The 22,993-nt window shown below is 44.7% G+C and overlaps 1 protein-coding gene across 2 annotated transcripts in view; it reads left to right on the top strand.

Moving 5' to 3' along the window:
* Hsd17b3 (hydroxysteroid (17-beta) dehydrogenase 3) overlaps positions 1-3,061 on the top strand; it is a 146,499-nt gene extending 143,438 nt beyond the window's left edge. For both annotated transcript variants that reach the window (XM_005384689.2, XM_005384688.2), the window contains one exon: positions 2,655-3,061. In XM_005384689.2, coding sequence (XP_005384746.1) covers positions 2,655-2,765 — 111 coding nt within the window. In that variant the 3' untranslated portion in view covers positions 2,766-3,061. The remainder of the gene's footprint in view (positions 1-2,654) is intronic.
* The last annotated feature ends 19,932 nt before the right edge of the window (positions 3,062-22,993 follow it).

Raw genomic sequence — 22,993 nt, 5'->3', positions numbered from 1 at the left:
GTGGGGAGAGTGAGCAGGCAGCCCCAGGCAGCATTGCTAGCTCTTTCTTGCTTTTGGGATACTCAGTGGCTTTCTCTCACAGCAAGTATGTGAGGGCCAAGGGTGTGCCGTCCAGGTGTAATATAGCCAGTGAAAAGGAGTATGTGGCTAAGCTGGAGGATGGAGAGCTCAGCCCAGAGACAATCGTGAACTCCGTGTCTCTCCTCTTCTCCCCTTAGATTGAAAAGTGGCTCCCAGGAACTCTTAGGTAGGAAATACTAAAACAGCTAGAGTTTCCACATGGAGGCTGCTGTCTTCCTTAGCTCTCCATTGCAGTAAATTTTTATCAGCCTTGCAGGGAAAAAAATCACTTTGCTTTGTAGAATTTGCTGATTTTTGGGGGAGTAAGTACTCCCTTTGGGGCCAATTTTAAGCTACCAAGATGATGTCACTTCCCAGGAACTGGGAAAGAGCCCTTGAGAAAGAGCCAGCATACCTTGACCTTCACTGAATGTGGAAATAAGGTCCAGGCTGTATGGTCTGAGAAGTTCTTACCACCCCTGGGGTGCTTTGAAAAAGACACAAACATGAAGCAAAGGCAGCTTTGAGCATCACACAGAACATGAACTTGGGCACATACATGTGCATGCAGTGCAGTTTCCAGAGCTTTAGACGGATCTTCCTCATTTACCCATCATGCCAACTGTCTCCCCTGTGTCAGGCGCCTTTCTGCTGTAAGAATTACTTTTAGTCTCTCTTTCTCTCCCTCTTCCATAGATACTAATAGGATCCACTGCTTGATGCAGTTAATTCACTCATTTCCTAGGACTTGCAAAGACTTTGAGAAGAGACACAGGACTTTCTTACTATGATCACTTGTTATTTTTACTGCAGAACCTCAACAATGTACAGTACTGCCCATTCCATGCACACTACAAAGCAGACATATGGAAAGAACCTAAGAGCTTTGGTTTTCCTTCTCTGATCTGGTCTTTCTCCAGATCACTATTTTCTGCAGGAAAACCAATAGAGTGTGCACTGATCACTTAGGAAACATACTCTAAGTTTGTTATGTGGATGAAATGTTCAGGGTATCCAGGAGTTTCCTTTCTGCCGCCCATCTCACTATGATGACTAGGGGAAAGATTCCCTGACTTACGCTCGTCCTAATGTGCGTGTCCTCTGACACTCGTCACCTTCATCTACTGGGTGGTGCTCACTTTGCTGAAATGCATGTCTGTGGGTGTTAAGGGTGTTGACCCTGTCCTTTGGATTCACCAGTGGACTTCTAGGCCAGGGCCTCTCTGGTTCCTGAGAGCTGCAGACCCCGAGTTTCTATGACATCCCCCATCCAGGTCTGCTGTCCACTCACAGCTGGGGTTCACAGAGGCCCTCTGGCTTTCATCTCACCATCGTCCCCAGTGTGGACCTGAGGGAAGCTGGAAAATCACATCTCAACACCTGTGTTACCAGGCTGGGTAACTTTCTGTGGTTGTACCCCAGGAGAAGGGGTGGGGACTAGCCTCTCCTTGGTCTTCAGTGTCACACTTACTTACTCATCATGATTCCCTATTGTCGCCCCAAGCCTCCCAGCCCCCAGGATAAGTCCGGAGGCCACACATAGCAGAGGACAACTCCTAGCAACTTCTTCCTCTTTTTCGCCTTCCACATCCCACCTTCTCCTGTGCAGAAGAGGTAGAGAATTTCTGTACACAGTCTCACCACCCGTCCCTCTCCAAGGCTAGCTACTTCCTGTGGCTGGCTACCTCCACCTTGTGAAGAGCTCTCTGACCTAGTCCTCCAGGATATTGAGGTCCTAAATGGAATCTGTCACAGCTGGAAAATGTGTTCTTGAGACAATAACCTGGCTTAGCAGCTTATTGCTACATGTTTTACTCCATGATCGAATTCTTCCATGTCAAAAGTTGAATGTTTTCTTGACTTTTTGATTTGATTTTTTAGGTAACAAATTCTAATCGCTTCAGTCAAATGGATGCCAAAAACAGACTAGGAGGAAAAGTTTTTGTGTGTGGTGAAGGAGGAGAGAAAGAAAAATTAGTTAGTCATTAAAACCAGTTTGGAACTTGATAGGATTTAGAAAGATCATTGAATATATGGAGATGGGTAATCACATAAAATCAACTGGTTAACAGCAACCTTTCTGTTCTAAAGGGCAAGATAATGATGGCATGCTGTCTATGCAAGGGAGGTGTGGGGCCCAGAGTGAGGAAGAACTGAGCTTCGCCTACAGAGTCCACTTTGTATGTGGAGGCTGGGGATATAGCTCAGTGGCACAAGGTCCTGAGTTCAATTCCTGGTGCCCCCACCCCCACTCCCCAAAACTACTGGGCTGTAGCTCTGTTCAGAGACCCTGAGTTCAATCCTTGGCACAAAAACCAAAACCAAAACCAAAACACCCACATTGTATGTGGAGGCTTTGTATATGCTTCCTTGCTCAAACATTCTAAAAATCTCCCAAGGTTAGGTTTTACAGTTTTGCTTTACAGTCAGGAAAACTGGAGCTCAGAGCTGAATCAGCCAGATCAAGGCCACCCATCTGGCAATGGTAAAGCTGAGACTTGGGGACTTCACTGTATAATAATTCTTAAAGATCGTGAATGTAAACTGAGGTGTTTGGGTTACAGTTTCTTTACTTGACTTTTCTTCTGTTAAAGGGGCAACTTCTGAACCTGATTCCGTCTTGGATCTTCTACAGCGAGGCCTTCCAGCGGCTCCTCCTGATGTCCCACTCAGCTACTGTAAGGCAGAACCTCAAGGTCAGCTAATGTGGGCCGCGCACTAGAGGCCAGTGTTGCCTCTCTTCCTGGTGTTTTTCGTGGGCTGACAAGAACCAGAGGAACTAAGTGGAACCCTTCACCTCTCCAAAGCTGGAAGTGGCCAATGTCACAGACACTGACTTACAATATATATTTTTGGGGCCTTTACTCCAGTCTGGAGATTTTTGGGAAAGCTGTGGTGTGCAAATGTGTTGTACAGTGGATTTTAAGGTTCCATGTGGGAGGAGAGGAGGGCGTCTATGGGTAACACTGGAAGAATTTCTATAGGGAGCTCATTAAATAAATGTGATGAGCAGAATTCTACCTCTGATTCTTGGAATCTTGAGAGCAATTATACCTAGCAGGTTACTATCGTAGTAGCATATAAAAGTAAAAAATCAGAAGAACGTCTGAGGTTGCTAAATATCATCTAGGCTTTTATAATCCTGATACCATGTATGATGGGTCCAAAAAATAGATTCCAGCTTCCTTGTATGGTAAGCAAAGACTTGCAAGTGTACACCTGAAGACACAAGAAAAAGCAGCTGCACTTACTGAAGTGAACGGGAAGGCGTGCCTGGCTCTGTGCCAACAGAAGCAAAGAGGTGGCATGAATGGGAAAAGTGGGGCCTGGAAGGAGGGAGTGAAGATGAAAAGAGTGAATATAAGTCGGCTTTTGGATTTAAAGATGTGCACGTGGCTCCAGGTGCCGCTCATTGTATCTCTCTGGTTGTGACTGACAGAAATGATGGACCGCGAAAGGGCACCTTAGTACACGTGACTCTCCCAGAATTTATGCTGCTTTAATCACATACATGTTATGTGGGCCTTATGTATGAACCCTGCATGAAGTTCAAGTGGGGAGAAGGTTGCTGAGCGTCAGGCCACTGGATATAACACATCTACGCTCTGGCCTGGAGCTTTGGAGATTGCCTGACTCTTTTTTTAGTTTCTTTTTTTTTGTAGGAGCAATGAAAGAAAGCAGGATTGGCCCTCGGGTGTTATCCAAGCTCAGATGGATAGAGGGGAGAGGTCTCCAGCCCCAGCTGTGCTACCTGTACTAGTCCTAGAGCAGCGATGGCGAACCTTTTATTTACGACAGAGTGCCAACACTGCAATGAGATCTGAACACTGAGGTTTCAGTTTAGAAAAAATGACTGTTATCCAGTGCTTGGCTGCTGGGGCGACTTGGCTTGTGTGCCAACAGAGAGGGCTCTGTCTGCCCACTGAGGCACATGTGCCATAAGTTTGCCACCACTGTCGTAGAACAGGCACAGATGCTCAAACAGGGTTCCTTGGAGACTCAGGAAACTGGATGGAGAAAAGAGTAGGGGCAACAGGTGTATCAGGCCAGCTTCTGCTGCCTTCCACCATTGCAATAAATATGGCACCAGCCTTATTTGTGTGTACTTGGTGTGCTATGTGAAGCTGTGTTTATAAAAGTTAAATCATGTTTTTCTAAATATCGTATAAACAATTGCCCTAATGGAGGAGTTGATAGCTGCGGAAATGAGGTACTGTAGGTCTCTATCTCTTGGGGGACTGGAGTATATGGGGCAATATGTTCAGCTCTGGGCCCAGGATCTTCTGATTATGTACTTACATGTCCCACAACTGAGGGGGTCATTGGCTGGGACCCAGTTGGGGCTGCTGGATGGAACTCCTATTATTATTGGAGCTTTGGGACAAAGGCTTTGGCTTCAGGGGTCCCAGTAGACTAGGCTCAAACACTCGTCCTGAGATTCCAAAGAGATAACAGTAATGAAAGTGGAAATGAAAGTGGAAAAGGACTTTAATCTTTGTGGCCCCTCTGGGAAGAACAGAAAAAGGCCTAGTGACCTAAGAGCTGTCTTTGAGGGGCTTATGGGATTTCTGAGAGGTTTTAGAGAAAAGGGGAACAAAGGAAGGCATTGGGGGTTTGCATAGCTGGGAGAGCAGGTAATCTTGGTCAGGCTGTGGTCTGATTGATCATTATTTTAGGACTGGTTTCGCAAAGCCTCAGGAAGTTGTCATAGCTTCAGAGGGCAATTCAGTCCCATCCTGAGATGATTGCTCCTGCTTAGGGGTGCAGCCTCAGCTCCCCTCCTGGGTTAGCTGCTCCCACCGAGGGGGCAGGCTCACCATAGGGTCATCTGTCTGTGAGGCTCCTTGTTACTTAAGGGTAGTTTTGGTTCCTTGTCATAAAAATGTTTATCTGTCAGACCCCTTGTTCCTGGAGTCCAAGGTAATTAATTGCAGAAGAGAGTGGAGTAGGAGAACTCAGGAAAAAAGTTAGAGAGAGAGGGGAACAAAAGGGGGTGAGTCAGCTCAGTGAGGGGGCTCTCCACACCTGTCTGTGGCTTCCTAAGTGGCTGCATGGTTTTCACCACAGCGTGGTAGCCGGGTCCTGGGCATTGGCATTCGAGGTAAAGCCAGGAGGGAGCTGTACTGTCTTGTATGACAGTCTTGCAAGTCACATCACGTCTTGCCCAAGCCCTTGGAAGGGGACGCAAACCTATTTCTCAGCTGCACAGGTATTAAAAAATGGAATAGGAAATACTGTCCTGGCTATCTTTGGAAGATACATTGTGCCACACCGATTAATCTTAGTGTAAGTATTTGTCTGGTCATATAATCAGTTATGATGAATTATTTGGCCTTTCAACTAATGTTATAGTTTGAATGTGATAGGTTCCTCCAAGGCTCATGTGTTTGTGGGCTTGGTCTTCAGTGCAGCCGTATTTAGAGCCGAGTATTTGGGGAAGTGGTTGGATCATGAAGGCTTTAATCATCAATGAGTTAGTCTACTGAGTTCATAGCTCAGTGGGGTTATTAGGAAGAGGGGCCTAACTGGATGAAGCAGGTCACAAGGGGTATGGCTGGGAAGTACATATGCTGTCCCAGTCCCTTCCTCACTGGTTCTTTCTCTCTTGCTCTGCTGCATGACTGCCATGAGGTGATCATGCTCTTCTGCCATGATGTTTCTTCCTCACCAGAGGCCTTGAAGCAACAGAACCAAATGACCATGGACTGAAACTTCTGACACCGTGAGCCAGAATAAATATCTTTCTCTTTTAAGTTGTTATTCTTGAGTATTTTGTCACAACAACAACAACAAAAATGGTGAACACAACTAGTCATGAAGCAACTATATAAGTGTAGACATTGTGCTTCTGGAAACCCGGTATAAAACTTTGGTCAATTTGCTTTTGAGGAATAACTTCCATATCTTTAGGTACCTTAGGTGAGAAAAACAATGTACTTTCGTATATTCAGCGGCAGATATTTAGAGATAATTTTTAATTGTGTGGCAGGAGTTTTTCCAATATATTAATCTTCAGTTGATTTGAGTGGTTGTCCAACAAACTTCTTGCAAGTCTTTTAAGAAAATTTCTTCATAGTAAAGGCTTCAATGTGTTGGACTGGCTTATGAAAGCTCTGTATTTTAAGATCTTTATCCCTGTCACTTCTAGCATTAGGTAATAGCTAACATTTGTTGTACCCAAGTCATAGTCAGGACTAGGCAAAGCCTCATGATAATTGAAGAATAGGTACTATTATTATTGCCTTCATTTCCTTGATGAGGAAACCAAGGTACAAAAAGTTAAGTAACTTGTGCAGATTCACCTGACCAAGGAGATGAAAAGCTGGGATTTTGTTTTGGGTCATCTCCTTCCTGCATACCTTGGCTGAAACACTACACTGGAGCCCTACCAGTCTGATTAAGGCTATTTCATCAGAATTGATGGTAAAAGAGGAGCATTATACCTCGGCTAAGTTTTGGGTAAGTTATCTCCAAAGGCACAAATGTTAAAGGCTCGGTCCTCAACCTATGGAGCATTTAAGAGGTAAGAACTACAGGGAGGAAATCATGCCACTGGGGAGCATGACCTTGATGGGGGTCGAGGGATGCCGGTCTCTTCCCCTCTCTTCCTTTGCTTCCTAGAAGCCACGATGTGAGCTGCTTCCTCTGTTACTGCATGCTCCCACCTTGATATATGGCTTCACAGAGGCCCAAAGCAATGGGGCCAGTTGATCATCAGCGACTTCTTTGTGAGACAAAACAAATCTTTTCTCCTTACAACTTGATTATCTCAGGTGTTTTGTTATACTGATGGAAGGCTGGCTAACACAACTCTAGTCTTCATTTTCATGTGTCATAGAGACAAGGGAGGAATCAGACTTCTGCAACCAGGCTTACGTGTCTCGATTTCAACACTGACGGCTTTCCAAATTTACCATGGTCTGGAAGCACTCAGGAGCACGGAGCTCTGCCACATTTCACTTGTATTTCCGTGGAAGGATACTGGGTTCTTGTTTTCTTCCTGAGTCTCCTACCTGTGGAGGTCCTGAGATCCCAGGCAGTATCATCCGAAGCTGGCCATTGTGCTGGAGGGTTCATTCTGCATCCTTCTGCCCTTCCATCTGTGCAACCTCCTAAAAGGCCAGATGCGAAAAGTTCCTGGGACAGCACCGGGAGCAGGAAAATGGGGCAGGTCCTTGGGCTGTCATCCTTTTTTTCCTATCCTGTTCTTGGGGATGGGAACAGAGTGCCCCATGTCAAAGACTCCTGACACTGGTGCTTGGTCCCGGCATGATTTTAATCAGCTCCCTCTGGTTCTAAGGTCAAATAAGGCAATGCATAGTAGTTTATCCACCCTGCTGTTGGTGGTGGTAGAGTTTCGGGTCAAGCAAGCTTGACTCACTACTTCCCTCTAGTGGTCTGTGAGACGCTGTTGGACTGTTTGCCTTAAACCTGTAGAAATAAAGTAGTAGGCTTCTATGAAAAGGGGCTAACATACAGGGAGACAACCGCAGCCTTTGCACAATCTTTTCCCTCCTTTTAAGATAAGGGTATGGGAGTTCATGGACATTAAGCTTTAGGAAGATTAAAAATGTCAAACCTGATATTTGACTTCAGCTCTCTCTGAAAACAAAATTTTGATGGTTTTTCTATCTCCTTGCCTTCTAGTTAATACTGTAATGAAGCAGGAATTGTAGAACAAGTATTTGTGAGGGTTAGAATGTGTGGCATAGAGCAGTGGTGCCTGGTCATAGCTGTGGTTTTAAAAGCTCACCTAGGCCATAGGTACAGTTCAGAACTTTGGAGGACAGCACATGGGCACCCATGTGGCTAGGACCCTAGCTGGAGTGGGGAGCTAGTTAGTTTATCAGAAAGACTGATCGAAGCTGGGACTCACAGACAATAGCACACTGCTCAAGCACATACAAAGTTAAGCACTTCAGAAATTATTGTGAAAAATCTCAAACACAGACAAAGTTATCAGAATGGTCTAGTGTAACCTCATGTACCCATCACCCCATTTTAGCAGTTACCAGCATCCTAACATCCTTGTTTATCTGAAACTCCATCTTCTCCCCATTTCCTATTGGAGATTTTATATTCTATTTTTGTGAGGTGAAATTTACATATAGTTAAACACAAAATCTCAAATGTATAGTTATGATAAATAGACACACCCTATCATGATACCAAACATTTCTATTACCTCAGAAAGTTTCTGGAGTTGCCCCACTATAGATTAATTTCATCTGTACTACACTTTAATATAACCAAAATCATACACTGTGGGCTTTTTTGTGTCTGGCTTTTTAAAATCAGCACCATGTCTGTGAGATTTATCTATGTTGTAGTAATCATTCCTTATTTCTAAATAGTATTATTTCACATAGGGGTATATTGCAGTTTGTTTATCCATTCGACCATTGATGGATATTTGGTTTTCTAGTATGGGATATCATGAGTAATGCCGCTGTGAACATTTTTGCCTAAGTATTTTTGTGGACATATGTTTTCATTTCTCTTAGGTTTATACTGGGGAGTGGATTTACTGGGTCAAAGGGTTGGTGTATTAAACATTTTATTTTAACTTAAAACATACAAAAGTATATTCGTATGCCAATCTTTTGATGTAGGGCCAAGTCTTTTCCTTTCAGTATGGTTCACTGATTGGAATCACAGCTTGTCTTTCTTACATAAACCACACCCATGGAATGCAGCAGCTACAGGTTTTGATTCTTTAAAGTGGAATGACAATGCAATGATATTAAGCAATCTGAACTCAGAATCCTTGTGGATTTTTAAGAATTTCCTCAATAATCTTTTACAGTTATCTTGTCCACACTTACTTCTATAATAATAACTTTTATTTATTTGTCTTTTGCTGTGGTTTGGATGTGACTCCTGGAATTCATGTATTGGAAACAAAATCCCCAAAGTCATGATATTTGGAAGTGAGACTTTTGGGAGGTCGTTGTGTCCCAAGGGCTCTGCTTTCTTGATTGGATGAACACATTTGTGGATTAATGGATTGTTGAGGGAGTAGCTTCATTGTAACTGAGCTCTCTCAGGCTTGTAATGCTCTCTGCCATGTTATGATGTAGCAAGATGTTGCTCACCTGATGTCAAGTAGATGCCACAACGATGCTCTTGGAATTTCCAGCTGCCAAGGATTATAAACTTCTATTCTAAATAAATAAATAAACAACCTTCTATTCTTTATAAATTACCTGGTCTCAAGTACTTTGTTTTAGTAGTAGAAAACATACTATGACACCCTTGTTGAGTCTTTCCAAAGCGTTCAGTCTTGTTTTCTTAATAATAATGACAACTTGTTTTCTTTTCATGGCAACATTTCTTTGGTTTATATTTTTAAAGTTCCTTTTGTAATTATAATGGTAAGTAGAACTGATATGGACAGGTTTGGGGACAACAAAATACTTCTTTATAAGCACATGACTTGATGGATAGAAAGAAATGAAAATGGCCAGAGCAGAGAATAGCTTTATCTTTGGTCGTAGATATCTAGCGGCACACTCATGGATCTGTACCTCACTTTGTTTTTCAGAGGAACAAAGAGTTGATGTTTTCTGGTTACTCCTGCTAGTTAATACACATCTTAAAGCAAATATTTTATTATACTCATAGATTCTGCAGGTTATGAATTTAGGCAGAGATGCTGGAAAAGACTTGTGTCTGGTTTAAGGTATGTGGCACCTCAGCTGGAACCCTGGATGGACTGGGCAGACAGTGGCTGGGGACTGGAATCATCTAGAAGTCGCCTTGTTCACATGTCTGGCAACTGATGGTTGGTGATGCTGGCTGGCTGGTAATGTCAACTGAGGTCTTTCCATGTGGCTTGGAATCTCTTTTCATGAGATTTCTTTTTTGCCATCCACACATCTTTAGTAAAGTGCCTCTTTAATTTTTCGACCATTTTCTAGTGGGATTTTTGTTTTCTTAGTGTAGAGTTTAAAGAGTTCTCTATATATTCTGCATACAAATCCTATGTCAGATATTTTCAGAAGATTTCTTTCCCTAATCTGTTGCTTGTCTTACTTATCCTTTCAACAGAGTCTTGCAGAGCAAATATTTTTAGTTTTGATGAGGTCCAATTGATCAATATATTTTTCTATGGATTTGTCTTTGGTGTCATATCCACAAATCCTGTGACTAACCTTAGGTCACAAAGATTTTTTGGTCATGTTTTCCTCTGAAAGTTTTGTATTTCACACTTAGATCTATGACCCTATTTCAGTTACATTTTGTTTAATATGTAAAGTATAGGCTGAAGTTCATGTTCAATCATTCATACACCACTTGTTGAAATGATTGTCCCTTTTTGGAACTGTGTTGCATCTTTGTCAAAAATCAGTTGGCCATGTGTCTGGGTCTACTTCTGAACCATCTACTCTGTTTCATTGATTTATGTCTCTATAACTCTGTTAATACCATATTATTTCATGGCTGTGACAATAGTAATGCTTAAAATCATGTGTATAATTCTTCCTATTTTATTATTTCTCAAAATTGTTTGAGTCATTTAGGTACTTTTCTTTTTCCATCTAAATTTTAGATTTAGCTCATCTGTGCCTACAAAGAATTGTGCTAGGATTTTTTTTTTTTAAAGAATAAAAGAAGGATAACAATAATAGGGGGGACTTAGCAAATTACAGACAAAATGGTAGGAAATTATCAATGGTTATCGTTTTACATATTATTATCTACAAAATAGTTTCTCAGGAAAACAAATAGACAAATAATAGTGAGTTAGAGACAAAAGAGGTAGGAGATTATCAAGAGTTGTTGTGCTATACTTTGGTATCTTCAAAGTGGCTTCTAAAGAAAATAAATAGAGCTATACATGACTGACCTAATGAAAAATCGTTAACTATTCTCAATGGTTGTTGTAGGAAACACATAATAATAAACATACATTATGAAATAGGATAGGAACATTACAAACTTAACACAGTTATGGATAGATTAGTAGGAAAATATCAATGGCTGCTGTAATACGTGGTGGTATCTTCAAAGTGGTTTCTCAGGAAGACAGAGATATGCAAGAAGGATCTAATAAGTAGTTACAGCCTAAGGGTTGTCAAAAATAGCATATTACCTCCTCACCAGTGACTCCTTTCACTGAGGTATGATGGCTGGAAGGAAGGCCAGGATTGAAAAGAAGGACTGAGAGACTTGCACCTGTGACTAGCAACAGGCTGTTTTCTTGTTCCTCCATAGTCATGATTACCCAGGACTCCTCGATTTGCTAGGATTTTGATAGAAATCTTTTCACAAAAGTTATGAGCAGTATTGTATTTTTAGTTCCAGTTTCCAATTGTCTACTGGCAATTTATAGAAATACAATTGATTTTTGGATACAGACTTGTATCATATAGTTTTGCTAAATCTGTTAGTTCTAAGAGAGCTATTTTGTTTTAAAGATCCCTTAGAATATTTTATGTAGACACTTATGTCTTCAGAAAGTAAGGACAGTTGTATTTCTTCTTTTCCAATCTGAATGTCTTTTCTTTTTCTTGTCTTATTGCACTGGCTAGCTCTTGTAGTATGTTGAATAGGAGTGACAAGAGCAGAAATGCTTGCCTTGTTCTCCATCTTAGGGAGATACATTCAGTCTTTAACATTAAATAATGGTATCTGTGGGTATAAAACATCACTTTTAATGACCACATGATTTTGTGGTATACAATTGGTATACTTAGCCAATGCTCCTGTTGGGCATGTAGATTGTTTCCTGTATTTTGCTATTTTAAACAGTATTTCAACAGATGTCTTTACAGTCACGTTGTTATGCAAACCCTAATCTTCACATCAGTTTGTCTCCTACTTCTGGACCATTCTCACCTGTATCCAAACAAGTTCTACTATGCCCTATTTAAAAAAGTTCTTTTTCTCTATATCATCTTGGAGCAGCTATTTCCTCTCAGTTCCTCTTTAGGAGGCTTCTGAAGTTTTCCTGTGTCATGATCTTCCCTTTCTCACTTTACATTGTTCCCTCAGCCCTCTCTGGTCACTTAGCTCTCTCCACGGAGACTGCGCGTGTCAAGGTTGAGAGTGACCCTTATGTTGCTAACCCAGCGTCACTGTTTGGTTTTTACTTTGGTTTTTACCCTTTGACTCTTCCTGGAATACTTTCTCTGTGTGACCTCATGACACCATACTGTTTCCTTCCCTGTCACTGGCTGCTCCAGAACACCTATTTTTCCAGCAGCTCAGTGAAGGAATTAGAAATCTTCCATTTGTTCCCATCCCTCAGCATCATTTAAATAGTGAAGCCACATTCAGTTCCTTGAGGACCGTCTCTAAAACTGCCTGGGCCAGCATATTTTTAAGAGACAATTCTTAGAGCAATCAGCTTATTCCATAGCTACTGATGCCACATTTCCTTTTTTTCTTCTGTTTAATTTCTCCTTGCTTGTTGGTCAGTGACTTAAAGCATAGACTACTGGTTTAGATAGATGGTGTCTACATTTAATGGGTCCAATTCTTTCATTCCAGTTGATTGTATTTCAGCTAGGCTTAGAGAGTGCTGTTCTATCAGGGGAGTGGAGGTATTTGTAGTGCTTAAGGACCCTGTCTTGCACAGACTGTGGGATTAAGGGAAATTTTTAAAAAGTAAGTATGAAGCAACTCAGCTTTTTAGCAATAAAATTTTCCTCCAACACCAGGAAATCTCCAGTCAGCATCCAAGCCTCAGTTTTAAAAATATCAAGGCTGCAAATTTGTTTGGAAAGGTAAGGTACAATTGAACTTTTCTTCTTCTTGTTTTAAAAATAGACAAATGTACAGGAACAAATATGCATGAAAGCCCGAATTGTGATTCAAACCATGAATGCTGAACTTGTAAGGTTCTGGAAAAAATGGAACAACTGACTGGGAGCCACTCAATGGACAGAATTTGCCAGGATAGCTTTGAGGTGTCGTGACTGGGAGAGTTCCTAGTGTGGTATGTGGAGGGGAACTTCCATAGGCCCCCGCCCTAGTAATAAGGAGCTGGCCTTGCCTGCCACCAACCAGTTCACTGGCTATGGCCCTCAGGACCTCCTTGCTATTCTCAACCCACGCATCCACACTTTCTGCCAGCGGCTGGCTGTCAGGTGCTCGGCCTTGGCTGTGGGCTGAGCTGGGCAGTTCCAGGGCATTCAGGGAGCCTGACCATTCAGGCCTGTGGGCAGAAGAGAGGTCATCTCTGGACTCTGTGAGACTTCATGCATTTAAAGAGCTTGGAGCAGTATGAAGCATTGCATTAGCACCCACTAGGTGCTATTAGTTAGAATTACCATTTAAATACTCATACCCAATTTTATGAAGCCTCCAGTAGAAAATAAAAAAAAAAGGTTCACAGGATTCTTCCAACCTTTAACCGTGGGAGCTTTTTTTGTTTTGTTTTGTCTTTTTGAGACAGGGTCTCATTATGCAGTTCAGGCTGGCCTTGAGCTCACTTTGTAGCCCAGGCTGGTCTCGAACTTGCAATGACCCTCTTGCCTCAGGCTCCCAAGTGCTGGGATTACAGGCTTGCGCCACCACACCTGGCTTGGGGGCTTTACTTTAGACTTAGAAACAGGCCTTTTTCATCCCTGAGTCTTGCACTTTCTTTTCCCATCACAGAATTGTTGTAAACAACCCTGTGACTCTGCTCTGCTTTGCCTGGACAACGAGCTCTAGGGATCCTGCCTTTCACAGCTGTATGTGCTGTGCTGAGTTCAGTATCCATGGCACCCCCTTCCTGGCTTCACCCGCTGCAGCAGCTGGAAGGGCAACAACAGAGCCTTCAGGACCCCTAAGTGTGGGTGGTGGCTGTCAGGTAATTCCTATGAACTGCAGACTGGTGTCCGTGTGGCTTGTCATCCTGACCTGGTTACTCTGGGCGCTGTGTCTATAACAGAGGACCGTGTGGGCGCTGGAGACCTTCCCTTGGAATGCAAGTCCACATCACGTCTCCTGTGGAGAGCCCAGGTCTTCGAACCTGTCTTACATGCAAAGTGTGCACTTTTTTCTTGTGGATCTTTCCTATTGAGTCTTCCCAGTATTATGGACTGAACTATGTTTCTCTCAGACTTCATATGCTAAAATCCTAACCTCCAGTACATCTGAATGGAGCCATATTTCGAGTAAAGGTCCTTAAAGCAGTGATGAAGTGAAAATAAATCTGTGAGAGTAGGCCTTAATCCAGTATGGCTGGTGTCCTTGTTGGGTAAATAGGGGTGTGAGGAGACTGAGGCTGTGCGAAAGGCCAGATTTTATTTATCTACCTACAGGCAGCCAGGCATGGAGTGATATCAGCAGCTATCTGGAGGGGAAACTCAGTCTATATAGGATTTTTGCATTGGGGTCGGAATTTCAGAGTCTCAAAGAACCTGGATAGAATGTTGAGTTCAAAACTGTGAGGAGGATCAGCAGGTTGGCGTCACAGTTCTGGTGTTTAATTTCTTTATTGCCCTTAGTTCTTATTTACCGCGGAAACCTATTGTTTCCCATTGTTCACAAGGGGAAGCATGGCGTCTCTCAGGTCCCTCTTGGGTCAGTCTCAGGTCAGGCCCGACATTCTTCTAAGAGGAGGATGTTTGGACGTACACAGACAGCAGCTATGTGTGCACCTGGTGAAGAGGCCATGGGAGGACCCAGTGGTTTGTGAACCAAGGAGAAAAGCTCTGAAGAAACATATTGCTCTTGGACTTGCAGCCTCTAGTGCTATAACAGAAGAAATTTTGGAGCCTGTAGTGTTTCATCATAGCAGCCTGTGTCCACTAAAGCTGCCAGTCAGGTCTGCTCCTCAGCCCTGATAGGGCATGTTGTGGAATTCATTCCAAGGCTACTGGCTGGGAGGTGGTGTCCAGAATAAGACTGATTAACATGACCTGATTCCAAGCTCCATTTTCCTTCCGCAATAATCACACAAAGCCACTAAGGCACTATTAAGATGTTCAAAGAATGAGCTGCTGGGCCTGGGGCATCAACTCTTTGGGGGTGGCCAGCCCCAAGGAAATGCCATGCTAACTGCATAGAGGAGAAAACCTAAGCTCAGAGAAGTTAAGCAGAGGGCAAGCGTTCTGCTCTAAGAGTTAAAACCCAGTTCAGCACTGTGACAATGAGGTTGTTGAATGAGACCACCCAGAAAGAGAAGGCTGTTTTCAGTGACTGGGGCCATGTGCAAGATCCAGGTACCACCCCTGGTGATGGCGAACGGGGACCTGTTCAGCAAGAGTGCATCAGTAGGGTTGGCATCACCACATGGAGGGATTTCTTGAACTTGTGGTCCCTAAGGAGCATGTACAGATGAGCAATAAGCATGTCAGTCACCGACCAAGGCAGGAGCAGATTCGTAAGGTGAACAGACTTTGTGGTTTAGAATTTCTATTGAAGAGAGTTTGGGGGAGGGTCATCCAGGTGGAAGTCAGGGGGCATTTTGCTTAGTTGTGTTTATTGGCTTAGAGGGCAGGGCAGGTGTGCCAGCGGCTGGTGTTTCCAAACTGCTTCTGTTTTGCACTGCTTGGTGTTGACTGTGGGAAGACAGAACAATAAATGGATGGTCCCTGAACCTCTCTAAGAACGCTTGGGCGTAGAGGGCAGGGGGAGATGTGGACTTAGGGCCGCTGTTCCCTCTTCTTTGGTTGTCCTAATCACTCATCTCCCTAACTGTTCCCTGGAATCATTAGGACATGTTAAAAATATAATTTTCTGGGTGGCCACGTGGCTGGCGCCCTGAAAGGCAGACAGCAAGCACCCGGGAAGCAGCCTGGAGATACGCGCCGGCCCTCTTGCCGGCCGCGCTGCGCAGTTGAGAACCGCCAGGCCACAGGGAAGTCCCGACACAATAGGCCCGCCCGGAGACGTGCGTGAACCATCCCGGCATGGAGAAACCCCGGGAAAACATGCCACAGGGAGGGTAGCTCTTGGTCCTGCCCTTGAGAGCCAGAAAGGTCTGGAGTCAGCGGAGGAGCAGCTGATGAACAAGGACTCGGAGGACATGAGAGTACCGATGCCCGTCGACTCAGAGGTCGAGCTGAGTGGGGATCGCTGGAGCCATTCGGGAGCTGGAAACCAGGAGGACCTTGCGCAATACCTGGGGACCTCCTGGAAGCCATTCTCCCCCTGACTGTACAGGCTGTGGTGGAGGAGCGTGTGGAGCTCCGGAGAGGTCTGCACTGAGACTTCATGGATTTCATGGGTGCCCAATATTCAGATTCTGTAGAACCGCCTTCATGGAGAAGAAGGAGCCCCGCGAAACCATGAGTATAGAGGAAAAAGTGGACGGCCCATCACGGGACCCTGGTGCTGGTCTCTCGGTCCTTCTTTTCAGTCCTGGCCTTCCTTCCAGCACTCACACCTCAGTGAGGGGAGTCACTGATGAGGAGGTAACCCGCTATTTTTCACAACCTTTGGTCTGTAAATACTTGTTGGATCTCTCTTGCATATCTTTGTTTTCCTGAGAAACCACTTTGAGGAGGCCAACATGTATTGCACCAGCCACTGATGATTTCCTACCAATCTGTCCATAACTCAGTAATGTTTGTACTGCTCCTATGCTGTTTCATAAATGGATGTATATTTGTTACTATGTGTTTGCAACAACAACCATGGAGACTAGTCAATGATTATTTGATTGATTGCTCATGTATAGCTCTATTTGTTTTCCCTAGAGACCACTTTGGAGAAACCAGGGTATAGTACAACACCCACTGATAATTTCCTGCTATTTTTGTCTGTAACTCACTATTATTCATCTATTTGTTTTCCTGAGAAACTATCTTGAAGATACCAATAGGTAAAATAACAACCATTGACAATGTCCTACCACTTTCTCTGTAATTCAGTGTATCCCCGTATTGCTTTGTGGTCTTTCTTTTACTCTCTAAAATAAAAAAGAAAATAAAAATAAAAATATAATTTTCAAGTGCTACTCCTCGCCACCTGAATTGTTGTCATTTTAATAGTTTTACTGGGAGATAACATTGCTTTAATGATACACAATTCAATTGTATATATTAAAGTTGTGAAATTTGACTACTTTTTTGAAGCCAATACCACAATAAATCAAAATGAATGCAGTATTGATCACTATGTGAGATTCATCCATGTTGTCGCATGTCCTGAAAACTTGCTCCCTTTACTCTCGTGTCATGGTCCATGGAATGGCTGATTTATCCATTCTCCCACTGGTGGACATTTGGGGTGTCTACAAATGGAGTGGTTACAAGCAGTCATGTTCAATTCTTTGTGTGGACAGGGGTTTCCAATTCCTTGCAAGAAAGAGTGCCTGGGACCCCAGCCAGGTGGACTAAGGCTGGAGAGTGGTGGTGGTAGGGGCCGTGGTGGGGTGCACCGTGCTGTATCCCTGGCTGAGATAGGACACCGCCTCACATGCACATGAGCTGTGGCACTGCCATTTCCTCTTCCCTCAACATCCATGTCAACTGAGATCTTAACATCAAGGCCTGTCTCAAATTCTTTCTTTCTCTCTCTGAAACTTCTCACCACCGATACCTCCTTTATTTGATGCAAACCAAGGATGTATGGTTTAGAGTTAGTTGCATTTACATTTTAAAATTACTTAGTTTTTTATACCAATTTTCTTCTCTGCAAAATGAGTGTAAAAGGGTGCAGCACTTGAGTCTGTTGTGAGATCATGCAGCAGACACAGCAGCCATGCCTGGCTCATGACCAGCACGCAACACATGCTGTCTCCCTTCCTGTTATGATTTGGATCTAAAATGTCCCTCGAATGTCTCCTGTTTTCAGAGGCAGGGCTTTTGGGAGGTGATTAGATGAAGGGGACAATATATTCATCAGTGGATTTATCCTTCCTTCTCTCTCTGCTTGCTGTCTGCCAGGAGGTGAGCACCCTTTTTCTGCCAGGTTCCTCTACCATACTGTTTTGGCCTTAAAGCCAGTCAACCATGGACTATACCCACTGGAAACTAAGTGGAATAAACCTGTCCTACTTTCAGTTGTGGGTGTGGGGTATTTTGTCTCAGTAATGGGAAGGTAACTAGTGCACTTCCCTTCTTTTTCTGCTCTATAACATAGACATTTATGCACTGGGCTTATGTCTTCTAAAGGGCAGGAACTGAGCCCACACAAAGTTACTACCTACACAGGACACTATGTTCTTGCAGCACATGTTCAATAAATGTGTTTGTATGGAATGGAAAAATACCCCTGAGGAAATTGTGCACTTCTTTTCTCTGTGGGTGAGGACTACACTTGATTTTCCCTTTGGGTGATATCTTTTTGGAGGTCCTCAGAGTTGTTAAGTAAGGCTTGGCCTTCCTGGGACCCTAGTCTAGCAATTCTGACCCAACTCCAAAAGTTTTCTATTCTTGGTGAACATTTTTTTTTTTTTTTTTTGCTGTGAACCAATAAGGTAGAATAAGAATGGGATCTAGAAAAAGTAATCTTAGAGGAATCAGAATCTTTTATTGGGAATGAGCTGAGCACACAACCTGGAGGGGCCCAGTCTGGTTCCAGGGAGGCTGAGAAGTGCCAGCTGGTCTCCTCAGCTCCTTGCTGCATTTAAAAATCACCTGCAGATGCTCTGGTAAAAATGATGCTCCTCTAGGGGCAGTGAGAAGGTAGGACTGTCCTACCCAGTACTTGCCATCAGGTGTCAGGGGCCTGTGGGCCTGCCCCGTCTGCCACCTGGATGGAGTCTCTTTCCCGCAGGCAAAGGGGACTGTGCAAGAAAAGTATAAAAGCAGTTGCTATAGAGAGCCCTTCCCAGTCTTTGTTGTGATCCAAGAAGCTTATATTTGTAATCCCACGGAAAAGTGATTGGAATTCTAGCAAGTTAATTCCAATCTACCACTTCCAGTACAACCCGTGGCGAGAATAAAGACACTAAAGCATATTTGCAGTTACAGGGAGCCAAGGGGTCCTAAGTCCAGCTATGATGATGGCTAATTGGAACAAAGGCCTCAACCCAGGGCCGAACCTGGGTTTTATTAATTTGTGAAGAAGGAAGTGGCTTGAGGATGAGTGACTGTGAGAATGGTGGGAAGTACATGAGTGCCGTGAGCTGGACTAGGTAGGAGGCCTGAAATCACCTCTGCCATATGCAGAAAGGTATGTAGAAAGAATAATCTGCATAGCACAATTGAGGTAGTATTTAATGTTTGGGGTTGATGCTTCAGCTCTGATGTGTAATCTTTTATGCCCTGGGAAGTCATAGCCTCTTACCTAGAGACTCAATTCCAGCCGACAATATGGAGCACGACTCTCCATTCTGCCCTGGCTCACACGTTTTATTTGGAAGCTACAGGGTGGAGAAACACTACCTTGTCGCCTTGCTTCAAAGACTACACATCAGCACCTCAACTGGACCGATTTGCATTGCCTAAAGCCAACTGAAGGGATAAGGAAAAGTCCCAGCCAGCTCTGCACACATCAGAACATGGAAGTAGGGCCAGGCTCAGTCAGAATGGAGACGATTGCTCTTCTTTCCAGGAGAGAAGTCCAGGTGGTCCTCCACAAGTTGCCTTGAAGGAAAACTGGAAACTGGGTCTTTGGCCCCAGTCACCTTGAAGTGTGGCTCACGGTAGATCCTGCAGAAAGTTGAGGAATATATTATGCAAACTGTTCACAGAGACATAGGCAGGCGTCAACCCCAGTGAGGGCCCTAGAAGATGAACAGTGCTGGTTGTACCTCTCTCTCACGATCTGAAGATGGGAATGAAGAGTCAGGTGGTGAGGTTTTATGAATGGACGTGAAGGATCCTTTGTCAGGGCACAGACTCTACAAGCCAGAAGCCTCACAGAACAAAGCCAACAGGTGTAGAGCAGCAGGTGGTGTGTCATGGGGGAGGCCACGCTGTGGAGACCATGATGAGACAGAGGCCGGGAGGAGTGGGACTCTCAGTAAGCATGGTCTGTTGAAGGACCATTAGCTGAAGGACCATTTGGTCCTTGGGTTCCTGCCAGTTCCTGTGTGTGTGTGTGTGTGTTAAGCATGGTCTGTTGAAGGACCATTAGCTGAAGGACCATTTGGTCCTTGGGTTCCTGCCAGTTCCTGTGTGTGTGTGTGTGTGTGTGTGTGTGTGTGTGTGGTGGGCAAACCCTGTACAATGTGATTGGAAAATATGGTGTGCTTAAATTAAAAAGTATTACATTAAGAGACACATTGTCATTAAGCCCACTTCAAAAGACTCCCTATTATTTTGAACACACTTATCCCATCTGTCTTGCCACTTTCTGAAGCAGTTCCGGAAGTCCTCTTTCCTGAGTGTCTTTAGTTGCACTGTTGCGGCTACCTTGAGCTTGTATGTGAATAGATTTGAAATGTTTACCTTTCTTGGTCACTCTGACCCGGGGGAAGAGCCAGAAGTCACATGGTGTCAGATCTCGTGAATGAGGTGGGTGAGGACGCACAGGGCTGTTTTTGCCAGCCTGCTTCTCCACTGAATGGCGCCTGGTGGCAGCATTCACCATATTGTTTCTAAAACACACCTCAGAAAAGAAAAGAGGACTTTCAGAGCTGCTTCAGAAAGTGTCCAGAATGATGGGATGAGTGTGTTCAAAGCCAGGGGGAGTATTTTAGTGGCAATGTGTCTTTTACTATAATAAGTTTTTAAAATGTAAACGTTCACCCTGGTTTTGATCACACTTCGTACATCCCACACATCCCCCATGGGCTACTTAACGACAGCCCTGGGAAGCAAACAACGAGTTTTAATTAATGTCCTCCCGATGCGGCCGAAAGCAGAGAATTTCAGCATCTCTTCCGCGTCCCAGGGCTTCCACCTCCATATAAGGCATGTCCTCAGTCACAGCGACAAGACTCCCGCAGAAACCAGACCTTGTGTAGACCAGGACAGCGGCACCCACAATCTGTTTCCGCACCTTCCAGGAGGCTGCGGTGCCTTGAGGGGCCCTTGGGAACGTGTGCTTTCCCGGATCCGCCGCGAGAGGGCAGTGTGACCCCGCGGACCTGAGGACGCGCGCCCCTGATCGGCAACCAAAGTCCAGCAAAGGAATCGAATCTAATGCATTAACGAAAGTGTGTGTGTGTGTGTGTGTGTGGGGGGGGGCTGGATAAGGAGGGGTGCTCCCCAAAATTACAGAGGGAGCCCGAGGGAGAGAAACTGCCCTCCCTCTCCCTCCTATCGTAGCCTCTCTTCATGCTCACCAAGCCCCGCATCTCCAAGGCTCCTTTGGAGACCTGGCTGCAGCCACTGCTTGAACAAGACTGGCTAGTGTTTGAAGGTAGTGCAATCGTCCCTCAGTGCTCGCAGAGACTGGCACCATCAGTGCGCTCGCAGACTGGTCCCGTGACCTCCACTCCCATATAACCCAACTTACCCCCACACACGCTTAAATAATCCCTAGATTCCTTGTAATAGCTGGTGCATATAAGGGCCGTGTCCATAGTTGTCAACTGTGTTGTTTAGGGAGTGACAAGAGAAGGAAGTCTGCGAAAGTCTGCAGATGCAGCATCCCCCCACCCCAGGCAATATTTGTAATTCTTGGTCAGGTCTGCACAGGCAGAACCCACAGGGATGGCGGGATGGAGGGATGGAGGGATGCCAGGGTGGAGGGATGGAAGGATGGAGGGATGGCAGGATGGAGGGATGAGGGCTGGAGGGCTGGTGTGATGGCAGTACTTCTCACTCCACGTGGACACCCTGGCAGGCAAAAGCTCCCAGGGGAGTCTCGAGAAATTAGTCCTTTGCCCTACAAGAAGCTGGTGTCCAAGCTTCATCACCTACTGCTGATAAAGGGTGCGCTTTCCGAGGTCCACTCCACCCTGGCACTTGGTGAGAAACCCAAGTGGGGGCCAAACAGTAGCTGTTTGCTTTTGCGGCTCATCTCTTTACCAAATGTGAAGCTGAGATTTTACTCCATTTCCTGAGCTGATTCAAACAGAACACAGAGGTTTAACCTTTATTCCTTCTTCTGAAGGAGGTCTCGGCCATCGTGTCCTGGCCTCTCTGGAAGAGGCTCTGGCAGTGCCAAGGGGCAGCTCACGCCCAGGCTGGGTGCACCAGCTGCAAGTCTCAAAAGACGCACTCGCTGCTCTGGCTTGTGTCTGCTCAGCTCTGGCAGTGCCTGCCCTTCCCTGCTGGCTGGGGGGCCTGGCTGCCCATGGTGACCTGCAGGCCTTATCAGTGCTTTGTGTCTGGGACTCCCGACAGCTCAGTAGGACTCTGCTTTTGTTCTTTCTTCTTCTGCAGTTGTCTGTCGGAAGTTGTGCTGACAACGGAAATGTGTCCCTGAGATTCATAGCACAGTCTATGACCGTGGAGGCATTTTCTTTCCAATAAATTATGTTTTTGGATTTTAAAGCTAATATCCATTTTCTTTTTTAACCTTTCATTTTGAAGTTATTTGGGACTGCTGAAAACAGTGCAAAAATTGTACAAAGATTTTCACGTGCCCCATATCCAGTCCAACGTCCCTTTCACTCTAAATGGGTCAGGTTATATTTTTTAGAAAAATGACTCCAATCTCTTGATCAAATCAGGAATTTAACACAGATACCACACAGCTTGTTATCGACAGACCTGACCATCTTGGCTGGCCGTGTCTCTAATGTCCCATTTCTGGACCACACCTTTGCCGCTGGCTGCATTCACAGTTCCTGCTGCTCTGGAATAGCTCTTTCGTCTCTCGTTTCTCATGACTCAGGCATGTTTGGAGTTTTGGAGAATGTAGGCCAGGAGCATCATGGGAAGACCCTGAGCTTGGGTTTTCCTCATGTTCTCTCATGCTTAGATTGGCCAGGATCCCACAGGGGCGGAGCGTCCTATTGGGAGGCAGGGACACTCGTTACTTTTATGCTTGTTTGGGTGGCGGCTGCCATCTTTAAGCGATGGAAGCTTACATGAGGTAACCTGGAGACTTTGGGAAAATCCTGTTTCTCACACACGTTGTACATTTTAGGTAATTTGAAAAATATAGTCAAGAGGAAGGGGGAAAATCACTCATAGCCCCTCACTAGGGG

The sequence above is a fragment of the Chinchilla lanigera genome, unplaced genomic scaffold (genome assembly GCF_000276665.1).
Source record: "Chinchilla lanigera isolate Chin_1 unplaced genomic scaffold, ChiLan1.0 scaffold00021, whole genome shotgun sequence".
NCBI lineage: Eukaryota > Metazoa > Chordata > Mammalia > Rodentia > Chinchillidae > Chinchilla > Chinchilla lanigera.
This window is presented reverse-complemented; position numbering and strand designations above follow the sequence as displayed.